This window comes from Anopheles gambiae, chromosome 2 (genome assembly GCF_943734735.2).
Source record: "Anopheles gambiae chromosome 2, idAnoGambNW_F1_1, whole genome shotgun sequence".
Classification (NCBI taxonomy): domain Eukaryota; kingdom Metazoa; phylum Arthropoda; class Insecta; order Diptera; family Culicidae; genus Anopheles; species Anopheles gambiae.
Window position 1 is genome coordinate 40,426,275 of NC_064601.1, and position 16,843 is coordinate 40,443,117.

The window sequence follows — 16,843 nt, forward strand, 5'->3', positions numbered from 1 at the left end:
TTTTGCCTCCCTGCCCACTGAAGCAGCACTCAAAGTCACACGGAATTTGCATAGCGCAAACACAAGGAGCGCAAAGCTGGCAGGAAGGCAGGAGACAGGAGGCTATTCTGCACCGGCTAAAAGGGCATCTTTGGCAGGGGTTGGTGGCTGCGAGTGTTAGGAAAGAGGCCGACATTGCAATGGACGATTGCACACGCGCCTCCACCGTCCATGCTCCAGTGTCTGCTGTGTGTTTAACCGGTATTGACCGGAAAGGATGGTGCAATTGTGCGGGGTCGATAGTACTTTAAATATTTGCCCAAAGTCAGTGTCAGCTGCCGTCGTGCCCCGTATTTGCTTACAGTGTTATCGATTCCTTGGCGGGAGCTTTCGTTGCCTTTCTTGCCACCGCTGCGTATGATCGCTTGGTCAATGTATACGGTCAGGCGGATCACCACCTGTATCACCATGGCAACGAACAGATTTTTGTGTATTCGCGTCCGGTTGTTGCGCAGACCGCTGGATGAAGGAGCGTGAAAAAAGGGGAAGAAACGAGAAAAAACAGAAAAACAAATTGAAACGATGAATAACCAATTCGTTGCAAGACAAATCGCTTTTCGTTCAGTCGGTGTTGCCGGGAAAAGGGCAGAAGTAGTAGTGTGCGTCATGGTTCAGGAACACGTGCAGGCAACGTGTTAGTTTGGGAGTTTTTGGGTAGATTCAAATAAGTCGTGTCTTGAATCATTGATTGATACATTCCCTTGGTCCAGTTACTTATTCTTCTTTTGTAAAGAGATTAATGAAGTTGTTAGATACGCAATCTCTATAAGCTAATCTATAACTTTTACAACATCTCCAAATATCCAAAAATCAATCCAAAGCCTCTCCAAAAATCATTTCGATGTATAAACAACATTTTCTTGGGACATTTATCAGTGCTTAGGCAATTCTATTTCAGAAAGATTGACTATTCATCACATAATAATATCCATTTTGGCTAAGATCACGGTATTTTTTGTAGTTGAGGCGTGTATTGATACTGCTCCTTTGCAGATGTTGGCGTTGCCATACCGCTTTTTAATTTTACATAATTGACATAATGTACCAGAATCAATTTAAAATGTATCTGACCTCCAATAGGCACTGATGCCACGGTAAATTTTTTTTCAATTCAGTCAGTTCACAACTGGAGGAATTCTCTGCAGTTTTGCTAAAAAAAAGTCAGCCGACGCTAGTCTAACTTCTTCTCTAACTCATATTAATCTGGTTCAAATGCATTGGAGTACATCGAAATGCATTGTAGAATTTGTTAACAACGTAATAACAACGGTGTTTTAACATATCGTTCCTCAGAATTTAAATAAAACACGTATTTAATACTGTCCATAATTCGCAGCAAGATTTTTTATCTTGTTTTTAATTCGGGACAGCCGAAGTAAATTGTGATTAATTGTATAAAAATACGTGTTTAGATAGTGATAATAATAAAACAACGATGTGTCCAATGCCTAGATGGCCGTACGGGGAAGATAGTCAAATAGCGCTGCAGAGTATGTCGGTTCGATGCATCTACGAGTGAAAGATAAACATCATCCAAACCCGGTTGGTCAGTAAGACCGTCGTAGTGTCGGTCTAAGAGGACACCAACACTCAGAATTGGATGTGCGGACCTTAAAAGACGTTAGAAACTAAAAGTATGTGTGTATGTGAATGTGAAGATTATAAACAAATGGAAAATTAGCTCGAAACTGTCCGAAATATGAATTATAAATTGTTGCAGTTTCATAGATTTTCTGAGTTTCGAGTGATATGATTGAAAAACTTTCTTTTTTCCTTCAAATTTAGAAGGTTTTGTTTCAGTAAAGTAATAAATGTTTCAGACGCATGGTCGATTATATTTGAAACAGTAAGAAAATATTGCAAACCAAAAAGGTCTTAAGTGTCCGTAATTCTAAGCAATGCGGTATAAAAACGGTCTACAATAGGATGTTTTATAAAAATACAACCAATTTCAACCAGTTGGATGTTACAACTCGCTTCCAGGGTGCCCTAAAAAACGCTCATGGCAATTTCTCTAGCTTTTATTTGAAGGATGGGATATAAATGCCGAATAAGCCACATCCGGCAAACAGAGAAGTATCTCACGGTGTTCATGGTCCTGGCTGGAGCAGGCGTTTTGAACACATTGTTTTGTGCAGTTGTCAGATTATGTTTTTCCTTAGATTCTCAAGTTAAATCTTTAAGTATTTTGTTCAAATAGACTTGTTGCAGAAATTAGTTCCACAAGTTGACAAATTCTTCCTTTTTTTTTTCTTTGGCACTAGAACCGTTTTCGATCAAGGCCCGCTTGTCTGCCTGTAGGGGGCTTGGCTTTCAGTGACTTATTGTTACCATAGCAGGATAGTCAGTCCTACGTATGGGAGCACGGTCTATTCAGGACTTGAACCCATGACGGGTAAATTTTTAAGTCGTACGAGTTGACGACTGTACTACAAGACCAAGTTGGCAATTTTTAATACCGAAAACCGCTAAGCCCACTGGTGGTACAGGCAGGCCTTGGCCGACAAAGGTTGTTGTGCACAAATAAGAAGAAGAAGAATAAGAAGAAAGATACATAGTTTACAAGTGCCCTTTTCTAATGCTCGTCCAAGCTGTAACAAAGACTCGGAAGGTTTAAAGATACCCAACCATATAATCTTATCTTAAGAATGAACATCTTAATACGACGTATTGTCATACTTGTATCTCATACAGTTAACCATCAATGTAAATAGCACTTACCGAAATTTACAAAATATGACTAACGAAACAATTAACGCTACTAGTGAAAGACTAAATCCCACCGTCTCCAGTGTGCGCGTTCGCTCGGCAATGTCAAACTTGTCCTGCAAAAAAATAAAAGAAGAAGAATTATAACATCAATCCCTCTTATATTAGGCCCACACCACCACTATTGTCTGCGTTCGAATTGGCTCTCGGCTAATAATAGCAGCTTAAACCATGGTGGTGGTGGCGCGGAAATTGCGCGAAAGAAATGTGTCCTGTACGTACATTCGCTTCGTCGTCGCTGCCGCTGGCGTAAAGCTTTCTAAACAGTTGTATAACTTCCGGGCTGTAGCAGGGCGTATAGTTGGTCCATCCGTGAAGGGTTGGCGGGGAGCCCGGTTTGCCCTCCCACTGTCCTTCGGCACTGCATCGTCGTTCGGCAAACTCTTCGTGGTGGGAGAGAGAAGGGGGGAACAGGAAGAGGAATACAATATAAATATAAGCAGGAGAAGAAGATGGCGTGCCAGCAGATCCTGACGGCTGAGGCGCTTTGCAAATAGTGTACCCCGAGAGCAGTGCAACAACAGGCGGCGCCTATGCATATGCCAGTATAACAGTTCGTTTTCGCTCCCGATGCCGAAATCCTACCAATGCGCTGCGTTGGCAGCGGTTAGTAGTTTGACACAACACCGTGCACTTATTGCATGTGCCTTTGATTGCGAGGGAAGAGGAGTTTGCTCACCACTGCCGGCTCATACACTCGTTAAGAATTCATTCCTACCTGTGTGTAGGGTTTGCACCGGTTTCGTAACTCGACCGAAGAGGTGGAACCGATTCTTGATGGTGGTATACCGGCTCGGTTGCGCAAGATGTAGTAGAGCAAATAAATGGATTGTGTTGCAACAACTGAGCAACAAAAAAAAACGGTACCCCCTCCCCCCCCAAACTCTTCCCCTTCCTTTCGTTTCTCCGAATCCACTGGAGTGAGGCGATGTATTGTTGGAAAGCAGCCACGAAAGCGTCACCAGGACGAGAAATCAGCTTACGTCAAGGTTTGCGTAACGATGCTCATCATGGCGGCTTAAACGATAAGCTGCTCCCCCTCATCCCACCCACACACACACACACATTCGCCCAACCATCTCAATTAATCTCACAACACACCTTGTATTACAGGATGGAAAGGATGGAATGATATGTAGCCGAAAAAACCGAACAATAATGACCTCGATTGGGTCATTATTGTGTGTCCACATGAGTGGTTGGAGTAGGGCCGCACCTCCCTCCTTCCGTTCCCAAAAAAGCCTTTGAAAAGATTCATCCTTTAACCAGCTTTTCCCATTTGCGCTTTGTGGGTGGAACAGCAGCCGCACCAAATCCTAGTCTCTCGTTGGCTCACGTGTCCCTTTTTGCCCAGCCCAGCTGGGTGTATTACATTGCGGGAGCTTCCGACAACATCCGGCATCGTCACGCAACATAACTACGTACACACACATACACACCCAGCCACAGAAGCAGGAAAGGGAACACGACTGTACCGAACATGTGTACCGTGGCGTGGAGGAGCCCAGCACACAGGCAACAGGTTGGATTGCGCGCCACTGCCGTTGCGCAATCTGCTCCAACGTGCAAACGGGCGCAAAAAGCTCTTGCCCCTTCTTGGGGTAAATCCCCCTTTTCCAGGCTTTTTTCCCCCTCATCTTCCCAAATACACCAAAGCCTGGCAAAACGACCGAATGGTTACGTTGAATCGTAAGGTTGAGGGGGTCGAAAATCGGGGAAAAAGTAAAACATTGCTCCCGCGAGCATCATGCAAGAGAGTGGCAAGGAAGGATTTTTTACTTTGACCTACTGGAAACATACACACATAGAAGCATAGATCCGAAAGCTCCACAGCACACTGGGATCACGCGGGCTTCACCAAACGAAGGACCCCACGACTGACGGCTTCGAACGTCTCCGGCAACCGAGTGCCGAAAAGTCACAAGCTCGCGAAGGGTTTCATGTGTTTTTTTTTTGTTTATTAATATGGGACTATTTGGGGAGTGGGGGTAGTTTTGTTTATTGCTAAATCCTTTCCCCCCAGGTGCCCGTTTTTATGGAGCTGTAGGAGCGTCGGCTTTCTCACTGACATTTGCCAAACGATTATGATGATGATGCTGATGTGTGTGTGTGTACGTTTTTCATCCATGATGGGGGTGATACGATGGGGCTGTTTTGAAGTCGACGATTTCAGGGATGCGTTTTGTTTTTGTTGTTTGCTGCCTTGCCGCAAATAAGCTCCGGTATGAATGGCGGGATTAATGTACTTTAGCATATTATTGCCATACCTTTTTGCTACAACTCCTACTTCCCCCCTCCCTCCCCTACAACCACCTGCGGGATGGTATCCGATAAGGGTTCCCCCGGCAGGCAAATCCTTTTATAGCGGCAAGCAGCAAAAAGAGACCCCACCGCAGCAACAACAAAAAAAAAAACGAGCATAAAACCACAAATTTGTTGCTACGACGTGATGCTCGGCGTTCGAACTCCCATGGTGGTTACAGAGTGGAAGCTGTTATTTTTGAATAACCGCTGTTTCTGCGCTGTCCTCCCAGGCTCGCTGAAAAGCACCCGAAAGCAATTTTTCCAACACGCCAAAATCCCCCAATTTCCCATCCGGGACAGAGCCCGCTCGGCAAACACTTACTTGAGGTATCGATTCCGTGTGCTGGAGGGCATCGCTGTCTTATTGTCAAATTGGCTGGTGTCGGGGGCCAGCATAGTATGCTATCCCAGGTCCAGTTGCAGTAAGGAACTGTGGGGGTGGGGGAGTTAGAACGCCAAAAAGAGTGCGAGAGAGAGAGATAGAGAGAAATGGTCAGAAAGTGCTGAGAGCAAGGCAACGCCCACTGGGCAGAAACGGCCGCGGGCTCACCTGTATTCGGTATAACGAACTCTTCATATTTAAGGGCACATGAGTCAAGCGTTGTGTTGATGAACAGTTGTGTCGCATCAGCGGTGCTGAGGGTGGACGCGGACCCCGCCGCAGCAGCAGCAGCAGCGGCAGCCGCAGTAGCAGCAGCAGTACCGGCAGCGGCAACAGCAGCAGCGACAGTAGAAGGGCCACCGTTTGTTGACACCATGGCGGACCATATCTATGGAATTTTTGTTGCGCTCCGTGCACTCCGTTTGCTCCGTTGTGCCACTCCTGTTGTATCACCCAGTTGATTGTGCGCACCCGGCTGTATGGTAGATTACAATCAGATTGCTGCGACTAGTTGCTGGACAGGACCGCTGACCACTGGTGTCTGCCGCTACTGACCGGCGTTCCGTCCTGTAATGGAGGTTCGCTGTAATTTCGGTGCACTTCGAGGTACCAAGCGCTCCAGAGTACGTTGAGTTGAGTGTTTTTTTCGCGAGAGTGCTCTTGCGTCTAGACTTTTGCTGTATTTGCTGTGAATGAGGAAAACGGGAATAAAAAAAAAAAACAGTGGAAATCATTAGAAACATTGTGAACCCGGTCGGTGGAGCGAATGTTTCTGAACTTCGTGCTTATCACACTGTTGTTGCCGGCTCTATGCGCCGCCCCGTTTTGCTGCATTTTGCATCGCACCAGCCGCATGTCATCTTCGGGCCGGCAACGGCCAAAACACACGTGCTCGGCGCTCTGCCAGCGGGCGGCAACCTTCAGTTCCAGCGAAGCACTGCCAGCACGACTGCTGGCAAGTTGTCAGCCTTTCGCAGGCAAGCGAAGCAAAATGGCCGATCCGCTTACATGGCCAGGAGTGGGAATAGGGGGGGATGGCCGTGCAAAGCCCGCTCAACACGCTTAATCGGCCCGTATAGCCGCGTGTATTTTTTTGCAGATTGACTGGAATCCAACAAAAGACTGGAAAGCTCCTTGCAAAGAGGAGGAAAAGCGGGGGGGTGTGGGGATGGTCCGTTACAATATGCTAAGTAACTACGGCAGTACGGCCACGGCGCACCCGGGAGCGCCCAAGGACCGTGTGCACAATGCCATTGTAGCTTCTTCCCCGAAAAGCAAGCGCGCGAGGATCGTGGATGAATAATGTTATGGAGAGGATAATGAAACCTGCGCCGAAGAAGCGCGTCCAGGCAGGAAACTGCAGAATCAGGACTTTTTGAAGTATGATTTCAAGTGTCATCAACAGTTGCTATTATACTTCCCGCTGGCGGCACAAGAGAGTTCATCCCAATCGAGAAACTGCTACCGCTGGACGGAACGGACGAAAGGAGTCGTTTGTGTGGGAGAAGGGCTGGCAATGTGATGAAGAAAAAAACAAGGTTGCGAGAGCACACGGTAAAGCGAAAGCGTGGAAAGACTTGAGAAAAATACTTCTTTAATCAATAGTTTCCTGGCCGGTTCGCTGGCGCGGATCTGGCCCGGCCTGACGGGGCTGCGGTTTTTGGCCACCGGAAGCTGCACGCTTTATTGGCATTAGGGATGGTCGACTGGGGGGGGGGGGGGGGGGGAGTTTCCTTTCCTGCCGAACGGAAGGATTTCTTTTTTTCTCTCTCTGACACTTGCCATTCATTTGCGTTCGATGGACGGAAAAGCTTTCGTGAACTGTGTGGGATGAAAGTAAGCTTTAAGTGAAATAATTCAATGAGGTTACATATTTTACATTAAACGTGTAGCTAATTTTTAAAAACTGAAAATTTAAAAACATTCCCATTGTTTTAATGCATCCAGTGTAGCTTTTTGTCACGATTGCCTGCCTAAGGGTAGAAACGTTACAATGTTAAAGCCAACCTTCCATTCATACGCTGGTCGGTGCGCGGGTTCATTCATACCCACGCACACTCGTTGAAACGATGAAACGTCCTTGTCAGCGAGATATCTGCTGTAAAAAGCTCATTAACCATGAGCTAGACACGTAAGTGGCTTATGTCTTCTCGTCCGCTGTGTCTGTTCTGTTTTTTTTTGTCGGCTTTCTGTTCTAGCTCGTCAGGACCAACTTCATTGATTATCGATGAGCAGTCAAATGAGCATGTTCGTCGTGGATAAGTGTGTCAGGGTATGCACTCACTCTAGGGAGAACAATAGACGTTGTACCAGACGTCGTTTGTTCTTTTCGTACGAGAAATTAACGTTGGTCGATTGAACGTATCAAGAATCGGTAAGATAATTACTTGAATGGTTATTTCCATTTTTACCTTTCCAAATTTTATCCGATATTACGCTGGATCCTGATGACGGTTTTATTGATAAGCACATTCATAACAAGGTAAGATAGACCCATTGGCATTGGGTTTAGGTAGTTTGATATCCTTAAGCCTTTCAGATAACTGATATTATGATCAACAACATGCTTTATGTTTGCTCCAGTCTCTTTTCAAAAATCATCGCTCCATCAATTCTTGTATTATTGAGTTTATAACTCTTACTTATTTAGAACCGTTTAATTGGGATAGTGCATATGAATATATAGAAGCATATAGGCGCATGGTAGATGTCTCGAGGATGTGATAAAAAAGATGTATCGACTTCCATAAAAATCTGGGTGAGGTACGATTCACATCTGGATTGTCCGTCTGCTGACGAAATGATCCAGATGTGGAATGATCCCTAATGATAATTAATTAAGCGGCAACACTGTTACTGAATAAAAAAAGTCGAATAATCAATAGCCATTATCATTTTGTAACTTAGCATAATCGAACGTATTCAAAATGCGAGACATTGAGTACACATTTAATGTAAAACAATGTTACACGAGATGGTCTCTCTGACATAGATGTTCTGATATAAAGAAATTGTAACTTACCAATACAGCCGAAGCCGAAATAATAAATACAACAAATGTTCCTTATATAGTAAAAAACTCTTGATTTAATTAAGTAAGTAAGTAAGTAACTAAGTAAGTAAGTTGATAAGTCTGTCGCTGTATCAATTATCCACCAAATCTTTTGCCCTTTCCCTTCTAATTAGTTTGTACTGAAAGTGCACACGAATAAAAAAAATAAAAAATCATAAAAAATCACATTTTACCGTTTTACCAGTTAAAAAAACCTAATGATGGGTAAAGCCATGTGCTTTTGCCATGTGCCCACATTCTTTGTACCAAGATGAAACCAAACCAAGGTAAATTAATGCCTGCGGTTGATTTCTGCATGATTTTATTGAATATTGCGTGTTCCGTTCTCTTAATTACAGGCGGTCCCCGAGATACACGGTTAATGGGGACCGAAAACGGCCGCAAAATACCGCGTATCTCGAATTTCCGCGTAAGTCGAATCTCGTGATTTCCAGCTAAAATATCACAAATTTTCGTGTAATTTTGCAAGTAGGGGGCGGTTTTAGTCACTTTATGAATTATTTGATATGATTCTGACTGAATATAACTGTTTTAAACCTTTTGAAATAGTTTTTAACATTCGATCAAAACGGAAATTATTTGGCAATTTGCAATTGATGTGTCAAATCAGTACAATTTGCTCAAAGAATTGTCAAATTTAGAAAACCGCGTATCTCCGAATCCGCGTATAAGAGGTACCGTGTATCTCGGGGACCGCCTGTATTTTGAAAATAAATTGTTTCAAACGAGCAGTTTCTTAATCCGATAGCAAAACACGAGTTCAACTGCGCACTGGACATTACGCACCACGTTCCATCGCCACCGCCAGCGCGTTTCCACGTAGCGACGCGAAACGAACCATATGTTTTTGACAGTTCTCACGCACACGTGCACCGAAGCGCTGGTCCGCGCTGTCGGGCTCGGCTTGTTTACGTTTGTTTACATTCATCGGCGGCCGGGAGCGCAAGCAGTTCGCAGCGTGCTAACGATGATTCGAACGTGGAAGGTGATGCGATTTTGTGCACAAACTAGTGTCCGTGTACCGTGCTATCGACAGTTTGGTGTGGCGAGCTGTGTGCAGCAGAAACTTGCTTCCTCCCTTTGCGCACCGCGTGGCACGCGCGTGAGTGAAATAGTGCCGGAAGCATCGTCCGCTACGCCCGGCGACCCGGCGGGAAAGAAACAATCCGCCGTACCGAGTGAACACACCGACGACGGCTGGGGTGCTGAAGATGAGCTGCTAAACAATCGCAAAAGTATTCCCAACCTAAAGGTTTCGGAGCTGCTGAAAGATGTGCCACGGTCCAAGCTGCGGACGGACCGTAAATCTGCAGACGCGACGCGGGAAGCAGCGAAACCGCCAGCCCCGCCCGTGCACAGGAAAACTGCAATCGAGAAAGACACACTCCAGATACTGCAGCACCGCTACCAGGATCCGAACGAGTCGGAGGAGCGGTACGACAAGGAGTTGAAACTGCGCTACACAATACTACAGTCGAACGATGCCCGGTACCGGGATTTGATGATGCTGATTGGATCGCGCAAAAACCGCGAGCGCGAGCGGATGCTGGTGCTGGAGGGCCGGCGGTTGATAATGGATGGCTACCAGGCCGGTTTACGGCTGGAAGCGATTGTGACGAGTGATGTGAAGCTGCTGGCGGATCTAACTTTCAGGGCAAAGCTGAAAGCCTGCCCCATTTTTCTCGTTAAACGGCAAACCATGATGGAGTGGTCATCGTTAACAACGAGCCCGGGCTTGATAGGTAAAGAGAAAAAAAAGGCGAATCGGACGAGAGCGAGACCGCAAGGAGGAGACGGGAGCGTGTATAATTATTTTGCGCTTGTTTGTTTCCATTTCGTTTCAGGGATCTTCGGCGAACCGTCTAATATGAGCGAGCTAGTTACCCGGAACGCGACCGGCAGCAAACGGCTTCCGGTGACGGTGGTTTGCGACAACATCCGCGAGCCGAACAATTTGGGCAGCATTGTGCGGAGCTGCGCCGCGGTATCCGTACGGGAAGTAATTCTGCTGAAAGGTTGCGCCCATCCGTGGGATCTGAAGTGCCTACGGGGCGGGGCCGGCGCACACTTCCGCGTGCCGATTTACGGTCCGATCGAAGCGTACCAGCTGCCCGAGCACGTGCGTGCCGGTTCAATCTTTGTGGTGGCGGACAACAAGAAGCCGACCGACGAGCGCAACGGATTCCGCTGGAAGCACTACGATCGGATCGATTACGGCAGTGCCGATCATGTGGTGCTGGTAATCGGTGGTGAAACGTATGGCGTTAGTGATGACATTCGAAGGTGCGTGTAGCTCCAGGGGTTTTGCGGGAGACTATAAAGATTTTAGCGTTTTTACAACTGATTTAATTTCTTGTTTTTTCTCTCTATCCCTAGCTTGATTCATCAGCTCACACAGAACGACGGGGAGCAAGCGCCGCACGATCGAAAGTTTGTGGCACATATTCCGCTAGCGAATGGCGTCGAAAGTCTCAACACAGCATCCGCATTGAGCGTTATTCTTTACGAAATGAGACGAACCTTACTGCAGTTAGAAGGTACGACTTAGGAGCTATAGCAACAAACACACACACATCGAATGCTCGAGCATGTAAGGAATTTAGTAGTAAAACATTAAGTAATTAATACAGTAAATAGATACTCTTGTTCATTGTTGCAATGCCAGAAAGAAACTGCTTTGCTTTTGTTTCGATCAAACACGGAAAATTGAAATGGCTGTCGGTTACAATGATTTAAACTCACATTCCGGCAGTTTCTTGCACAAACAACGACACTTTCCACAATCTAAACCCGAGTGCGACAGAAAAGCTGTCCAATGTTTTTTGCCTTTACGGCTAGTCCTACTGTTTCACTCATGTGCAATCGATCTTGCGACCACGCCAAACACCCTTTTGCCCTTTGCCCCTTTGTGCTGCCACGTTTTAAAACGAATGTCAAAAGTATTGAGACTGACGAGCTGAAAAACAACATTTATCAATCTGCCAATGCAGTTGGCTTACGCGGTCCATGGTGTCTTTTTGCTGGTGTGCTTCATGCTTATGGCCTGAGCAGCATAACGGCACTCGGGTCATAACCGTGAATGGCGTGCGTGGGCAAAACCGAACGATGGAAGAGATGGTTGTGCGATATTTGAGTTGTTTTTTGTTGGTCTCGTGGTTCTTGCGTTAAACGTTTTTCTAACTGAATTGTGTATCTACAGCCCGACCTTCATACGGGTACAAAAAATAAACTGAATTAAGTATTTTCTTTGGCCAAAAAAGAAAAAAAAACGAAACGAAAACTTATATTGAAGTATCGTCGGGGTCGAGCTGCAGAAATTCCTAAGCTCGTATGATTTAAGCTTTGCTGAAGCCGTATCCTAGCGCACCGCGCTTCATTAGGTTTCTCTATTCATCTATCAATTATCAAATCATCTTCAAGGTCGGCTACCGTAAGATGCTAAAAATTGAATTTCATGGAGCCCCTGACTCAATCAATTTGCCACGAAGCATGCGATCCAGTTAAATAACATCGTAAATATGATTAACAATTCAAATCAGCACCTCACACCGTTAAGAGCCGTCTTTGCTATGCTGTGTTTTATATATTGTGCACCGTCTATGATTAATCTCTCTACCAGTCCCGCGCCAGTAGCGTTCATCGAACATTCGTGGTTTTCGTGAAATGAATCTACGTTTAGCGCTTCGGGCGCATGCCGGGCAAATTCCTGTTAGCACAAGTTACCAACACGGTGGTTAGCGCGCCAAAGTGCGCTTACGTGAAAAATGTTGTTGATTTTATCCATCTAACAGGAAAGCCGGATTCGTAAAAATAATTCCTTACAGTACACACTACCAGGTGTGGGGCTTTGCTGTTCTACGGCAACATGAATTTTAATAAATGAACGTTTTTTTAAATACAATTTAAATTCCACCCATGGTTAACCTTTCGTGTGGGCGCTACTTTCAGAACTTGTGATGCAAATGACTGCTCACATGATGTATGCCGGTCCGATGGCTTTTCAAATGGCGCAGCTGTTAATTGTTAAAACCATCGTAGGTAACACTCATGCAATCGGACTGATTGGCACACTACACACTGCTCGGCATCACATTGTGCAAAGGCTGTATAAATAATGGTACTTTGGAAAAACGGACAACCGTAATTGAGTTGCAATGCGTGCATGATGGTTGTTGTCCGTGTTTGCTGGTCTGAACTGCTGCTATTCCAAGGGGATGCACATTGAGTTTGTGAGCACCGTTTCACCAAACCCGACGCTAGATTATGGATGAGTACCTGTGTTTGGCACAAATGTGCAAGACCCCTCGACGCCAGTGCTGTGGGTTCGCAGTTGAACGCCTCGGAGATGAAGTTCACTGAGCAATGAATTGTAAATGTTGCTGTTACTTTTCTAATTACTTCTTCGTCGTCGTCATGCCGTCCTGGCCGTCGAACCTTTGACGTCGTTGTGTTAATTAGGTTATTTTAATTAGTTAGGCAATTATTGTTGTACCTATTTATATCTTCGGCGAACATTAGGCTGTTCAATCTTGGGCGAAACAATATGAATAAGATATGTTACAGGCCCTATAAATCTACAATGCAATGTATAATAACGTGTCTTTAACGACCATTTTAATGGTTCAAAACACTTCTTAAATAAAATTCATAATATTAAAGTTAGCTGCATACCGTATTATGGTGCCGTTTCTAACTTAAAAAAAGTAAAGACAAGGAACAAAGACATTGTTGAGATGATACAAAACAAAGCAATAGCAAATTTGCACCATGAACAATTTTAATTGTACATTTGATACCCACTGCTCAATTTAAAATGGAAAAAGTTTCTGTGAAAACCATCAACACAGCTGCACTTTTTTTTTGTGTGTGTGGAAGGATTTATTTATATCGCAACGATTCGATCTCCTCGCCAAATATTTGGGTCGAAGAAAAGGGTTCGTTTTGTTCGTTTTGTTTTTTGTTTTGCTGTGCAGTGTTACATTTTTTGAGGAATAACTTTTAGCAATGGAGAAGGCCGAAAGTGTGTCTCAAAACAAACAAAATGCAAAACACACAGGACGAAGAAGTACACAGATAAAGGCGAGGTATGCTTGAATGTTGTTGGTGGGTAAAATGTTTACAACGAGCATATAATTTCGAGTATTAGCATTTCAAAAGCGGTATGTTTATGTAATACGGGCGTCAATATTTACGTCATGATGTAATTGTGATGGTATTGTGCTGTATTTCCCCCCTTTCCCCCATTGATTGTCAATGTTCAGGTGTTTTCTGTTCTATTACCATAACAAAATTAGATCCTCTTCATTAAAACAATTGAGCTTTTTTGTTAACGGCTAAAGTTAAACATGTAGGGGAAGGTAGGTAAAGACGGACACGTTAAGGGAAATGGTAAAAATCTAGGGATATATAAGTGCAACGACCATGAAAATGTGCATACATTATCTTACACTCATGTTTTATCAGAAAATGTGTTAAAACTTTTAAATTTCAATCGATTTTTGCGTTTTTTTCATGAATGAAAAACATGTTTTTTTTCGTGCAGTTTTGAAATGTTCGGGTAAGACGGACACCTGATATGGGAAAGATGGACACCATGAAGGGTAAGATGGACACCTGTAGAAAAGGTTAGAAAGTGAAGAGTTTTACAATATTTTAACAAATTATATCGCTTTCGCGTAAAGAGAGCCGGTCTCGTAGTACAGTCGTCAACTCGTACGACTTAACAACATGCCCGTCATGGGTTCAATCCCCAAATAGACCGCGCCGCCATACGTAGGACTGACTATCCTGCTATGGGGGGAAATCTATTAGTCACTGAAAGCCAAGCCCACAAGTGGGTACAGGCAGGCCTTGACCGACATCGGTTGTTGAGCCAAAGAAGAAGAAGATATCGCTTTCCACGTCCTAGTACGTTTATAAATTAATTCTTGGTCTATTGCAACGGCGATTCATTCAGCCATGAATTTAGGAATTGTAAACGGTGCTTGTAATATATCGTAGAATGCAGCATCTAAAGCATTATTGAAATATCACACACTAACAGCTGACGTTACTCCAGCTTACAGAACAACAGTCTAGAACTTCCTTTTAGAAAATTACTCCGCAAAAAGTCCACGACCCCAGTATTGATGAGGGACTTGTTAACAGTTTAACTCATTTTCCACCATGTCAAAATTCAACATTTGATTTTTGTAATCCAATAGAATTTCTCATCCATACCTGAACAATGTCGTATAAATGCCTCATCTATTTATTGCTTAAAGTTGTCCAAGTCGTGAGAAGATATTGGATTTCGTGAAGCGCCTCATCAGCGTCGACCGAGTAATAGCATAACGAATGGCTACTATTTTGCCCGGTGTTTCATTTCTCGCTTATTTCATTACTTTCTCTAGTTACTGATTGATTTATAGCATCGGAATACCCTGATTTAAGGTATTTGAAGAAATATATTCATCACCAATTGATATAAGATGTAAAATAAATCAATAAATTCGGTGTCCATCTTTCCCTACAGCAAAGTGTCCGTCTTTCCCGCTTTGGTGTAAGGATGTTTAAACCACCAGAAAACAATATTTTGTATTGCTTTCACTCTCGTTTTTTCGCCAGTATTTCATTAATGATCGCGACAATCCATTCATGAAATAAAACTTCCGGAAATATAAACAATACAAGTTGTAGAGCTAAAGATCGGCAGTAGTCAAATTAGAGCCACAAGGGTACACATGATTGAAAATTTGTTTTGTTCGTGGATTTAACCAATTTTATATATATATATATATATATATATATATATATATATATATATATATATTATGCCAAAAATGTTCTCAAATGTGTTTTTTACCTTCAGTTTGGATTCTACATTGTTGAATTACTCGAAAATTACCTTTTTCATGCATTTATGAGAAGTGTCCATCTTACCCGCAGTGTCCGTCTTTACCTACCTTCCCCTACGTGTTTAAAGGAAACAAGTACACATACATTAAATGACGACCAGCTGTTCTAATAGTAGTTGCATAGGCATATTCAACGTCAGACATGTAGCGGAACTTGGGGCAAGTGTGCCACCTTAAGCATTTCAAGTTATAACTCACTAAAACGTGTTTTTCGAAAGCCGATTTCAATCTCATAACCATTTTACATCTATTTCCTCACTTATAAATGAGTTTCGCTTGAAAAACGTGCAAACAAAATTGTTTTTGAAGCGTTTTAAAAAGGGTCCAAAAAGACGTTGTTTTTTGGGCTATGGGGCAAGAGTGCCACTCGTATGGGGCAAGACGGCCACCTGGTTAAAATAACCGTATTTCTTAGATAATTGGAAATTATTACGTTTGTACCACTAGTGTATGTATTCCTACATGTATTTAGTCAACAATGAACCCTTTTTGACCACCAACTGTACCACAATATGGTTTCTTACTGTTCTGTTTTTCTGGCGTGGAATCCGCTCACAATAGCACACCATTCCGCAGCACGCTACAACAATGTTTACATTTTTGACAGCTCGCGCCTATGAAAGATGGTGGCACACTTGCCCCAAACAGAGATGGCACACTTGCCCCAAAAGTTGTAACTTTTTTGAAATTGAATTTTTCAGTGACAAAAAGAAAGTTTTTTTCAACTAACCCCACAAAAAATTCACGCTTTCTCAGCTATACGGTGATGTAAATATTTTCTCGGTTGATTGTTCGCATGATTTTTGAGAGCTTATTTGGTTGGATGAAAAAATTATAATATTCTGCTCAATTTTGAAGCTCAATATAAATCAGTTCAAAACAATGCGAAATATCGATTGGTCAATATGAAATTCGGCTCAGTATACCTAGTCATTGGAAAGGAACCAACTGTATACACAATTGATCATTAAACTAAAGTTTTTAAGGAAAAATGCTTGGTGGCACTCTTGCCCCGTATGGCACACTTGCCCCAAATTCCGCTATTGTTTCCCACTCGGTTCAAGCCGGAATTCCGCAAAATAAGTAGCGAACTTGCACCTGCAATCGCACGCCAACTGTAAACAAAACACTGTCAAAATGATAGCACGGTAAAAATTGAGGCTTTAGGCTGTGTTTAGGCTGTGCGATCATGACTCTAGATAGTCGAAGTCTTTACAGAGAGAAGAAGCCTCTGAATATGCTGTTTCAAACAAGCGTTTGAACAACATAGGAGGATACATCCCCTCTCGCAAGAAGAAGAAGAAGAAGAAGGCTGTGCGATAAATAGGATCAAAACAATATATTTGTTCCAATTATTAAACAGTGGATTAAAATCAGTAT

General features: G+C 43.6%; 2 protein-coding genes across 4 annotated transcripts in view; one reads left to right on the top strand and one right to left on the bottom strand.

The window, feature by feature from the left end:
• Nucleotides 1–16,843, bottom strand: part of LOC1274324 (PDF receptor) — a 30,486-nt gene that overhangs the window by 2,552 nt on the left and 11,091 nt on the right. For all 3 annotated transcript variants that reach the window (XR_009764500.1, XM_061640589.1, XM_061640588.1), the window contains exons 2-6: nucleotides 5,663–6,180; nucleotides 5,435–5,542; nucleotides 3,031–3,191; nucleotides 2,761–2,864; nucleotides 342–498 (exon numbers count right to left, since the gene is read on the bottom strand). Coding sequence is in view for 2 of the 3 variants with exons in the window: in XM_061640589.1 (XP_061496573.1) it covers nucleotides 342–498; nucleotides 2,761–2,864; nucleotides 3,031–3,191; nucleotides 5,435–5,542; nucleotides 5,663–5,870 (738 nt within the window). In the remaining variant the exon portion in view is untranslated. The remainder of the gene's footprint in view (nucleotides 1–341; nucleotides 499–2,760; nucleotides 2,865–3,030; nucleotides 3,192–5,434; nucleotides 5,543–5,662; nucleotides 6,181–16,843) is intronic.
• Nucleotides 9,394–11,201, top strand: LOC1274325 (rRNA methyltransferase 3, mitochondrial). Its single transcript, XM_313427.6, has 3 exons — nucleotides 9,394–10,309; nucleotides 10,412–10,850; nucleotides 10,944–11,201. Exons 1-3 carry the CDS (start codon nucleotides 9,409–9,411, stop codon nucleotides 11,113–11,115), a joined length of 1,512 nt encoding a protein of 503 aa, XP_313427.6. The 5' UTR covers nucleotides 9,394–9,408; the 3' UTR covers nucleotides 11,116–11,201.

Excerpts from the sequence above, each read along its gene's own strand:
- LOC1274325 (XM_313427.6), top strand. The coding sequence starts at position 9,409 with ATGTTTTTGACAGTTCTCACGCACACGTGCACCGAAGCGCTGGTCCGC. Across the intron at positions 10,310-10,411 it reads AACGAGCCCGGGCTTGATAG|GGATCTTCGGCGAACCGTCT; the intron begins GTAAAGAGAAAA and ends ATTTCGTTTCAG. Across the intron at positions 10,851-10,943 it reads GTTAGTGATGACATTCGAAG|CTTGATTCATCAGCTCACAC; the intron begins GTGCGTGTAGCT and ends CTCTATCCCTAG.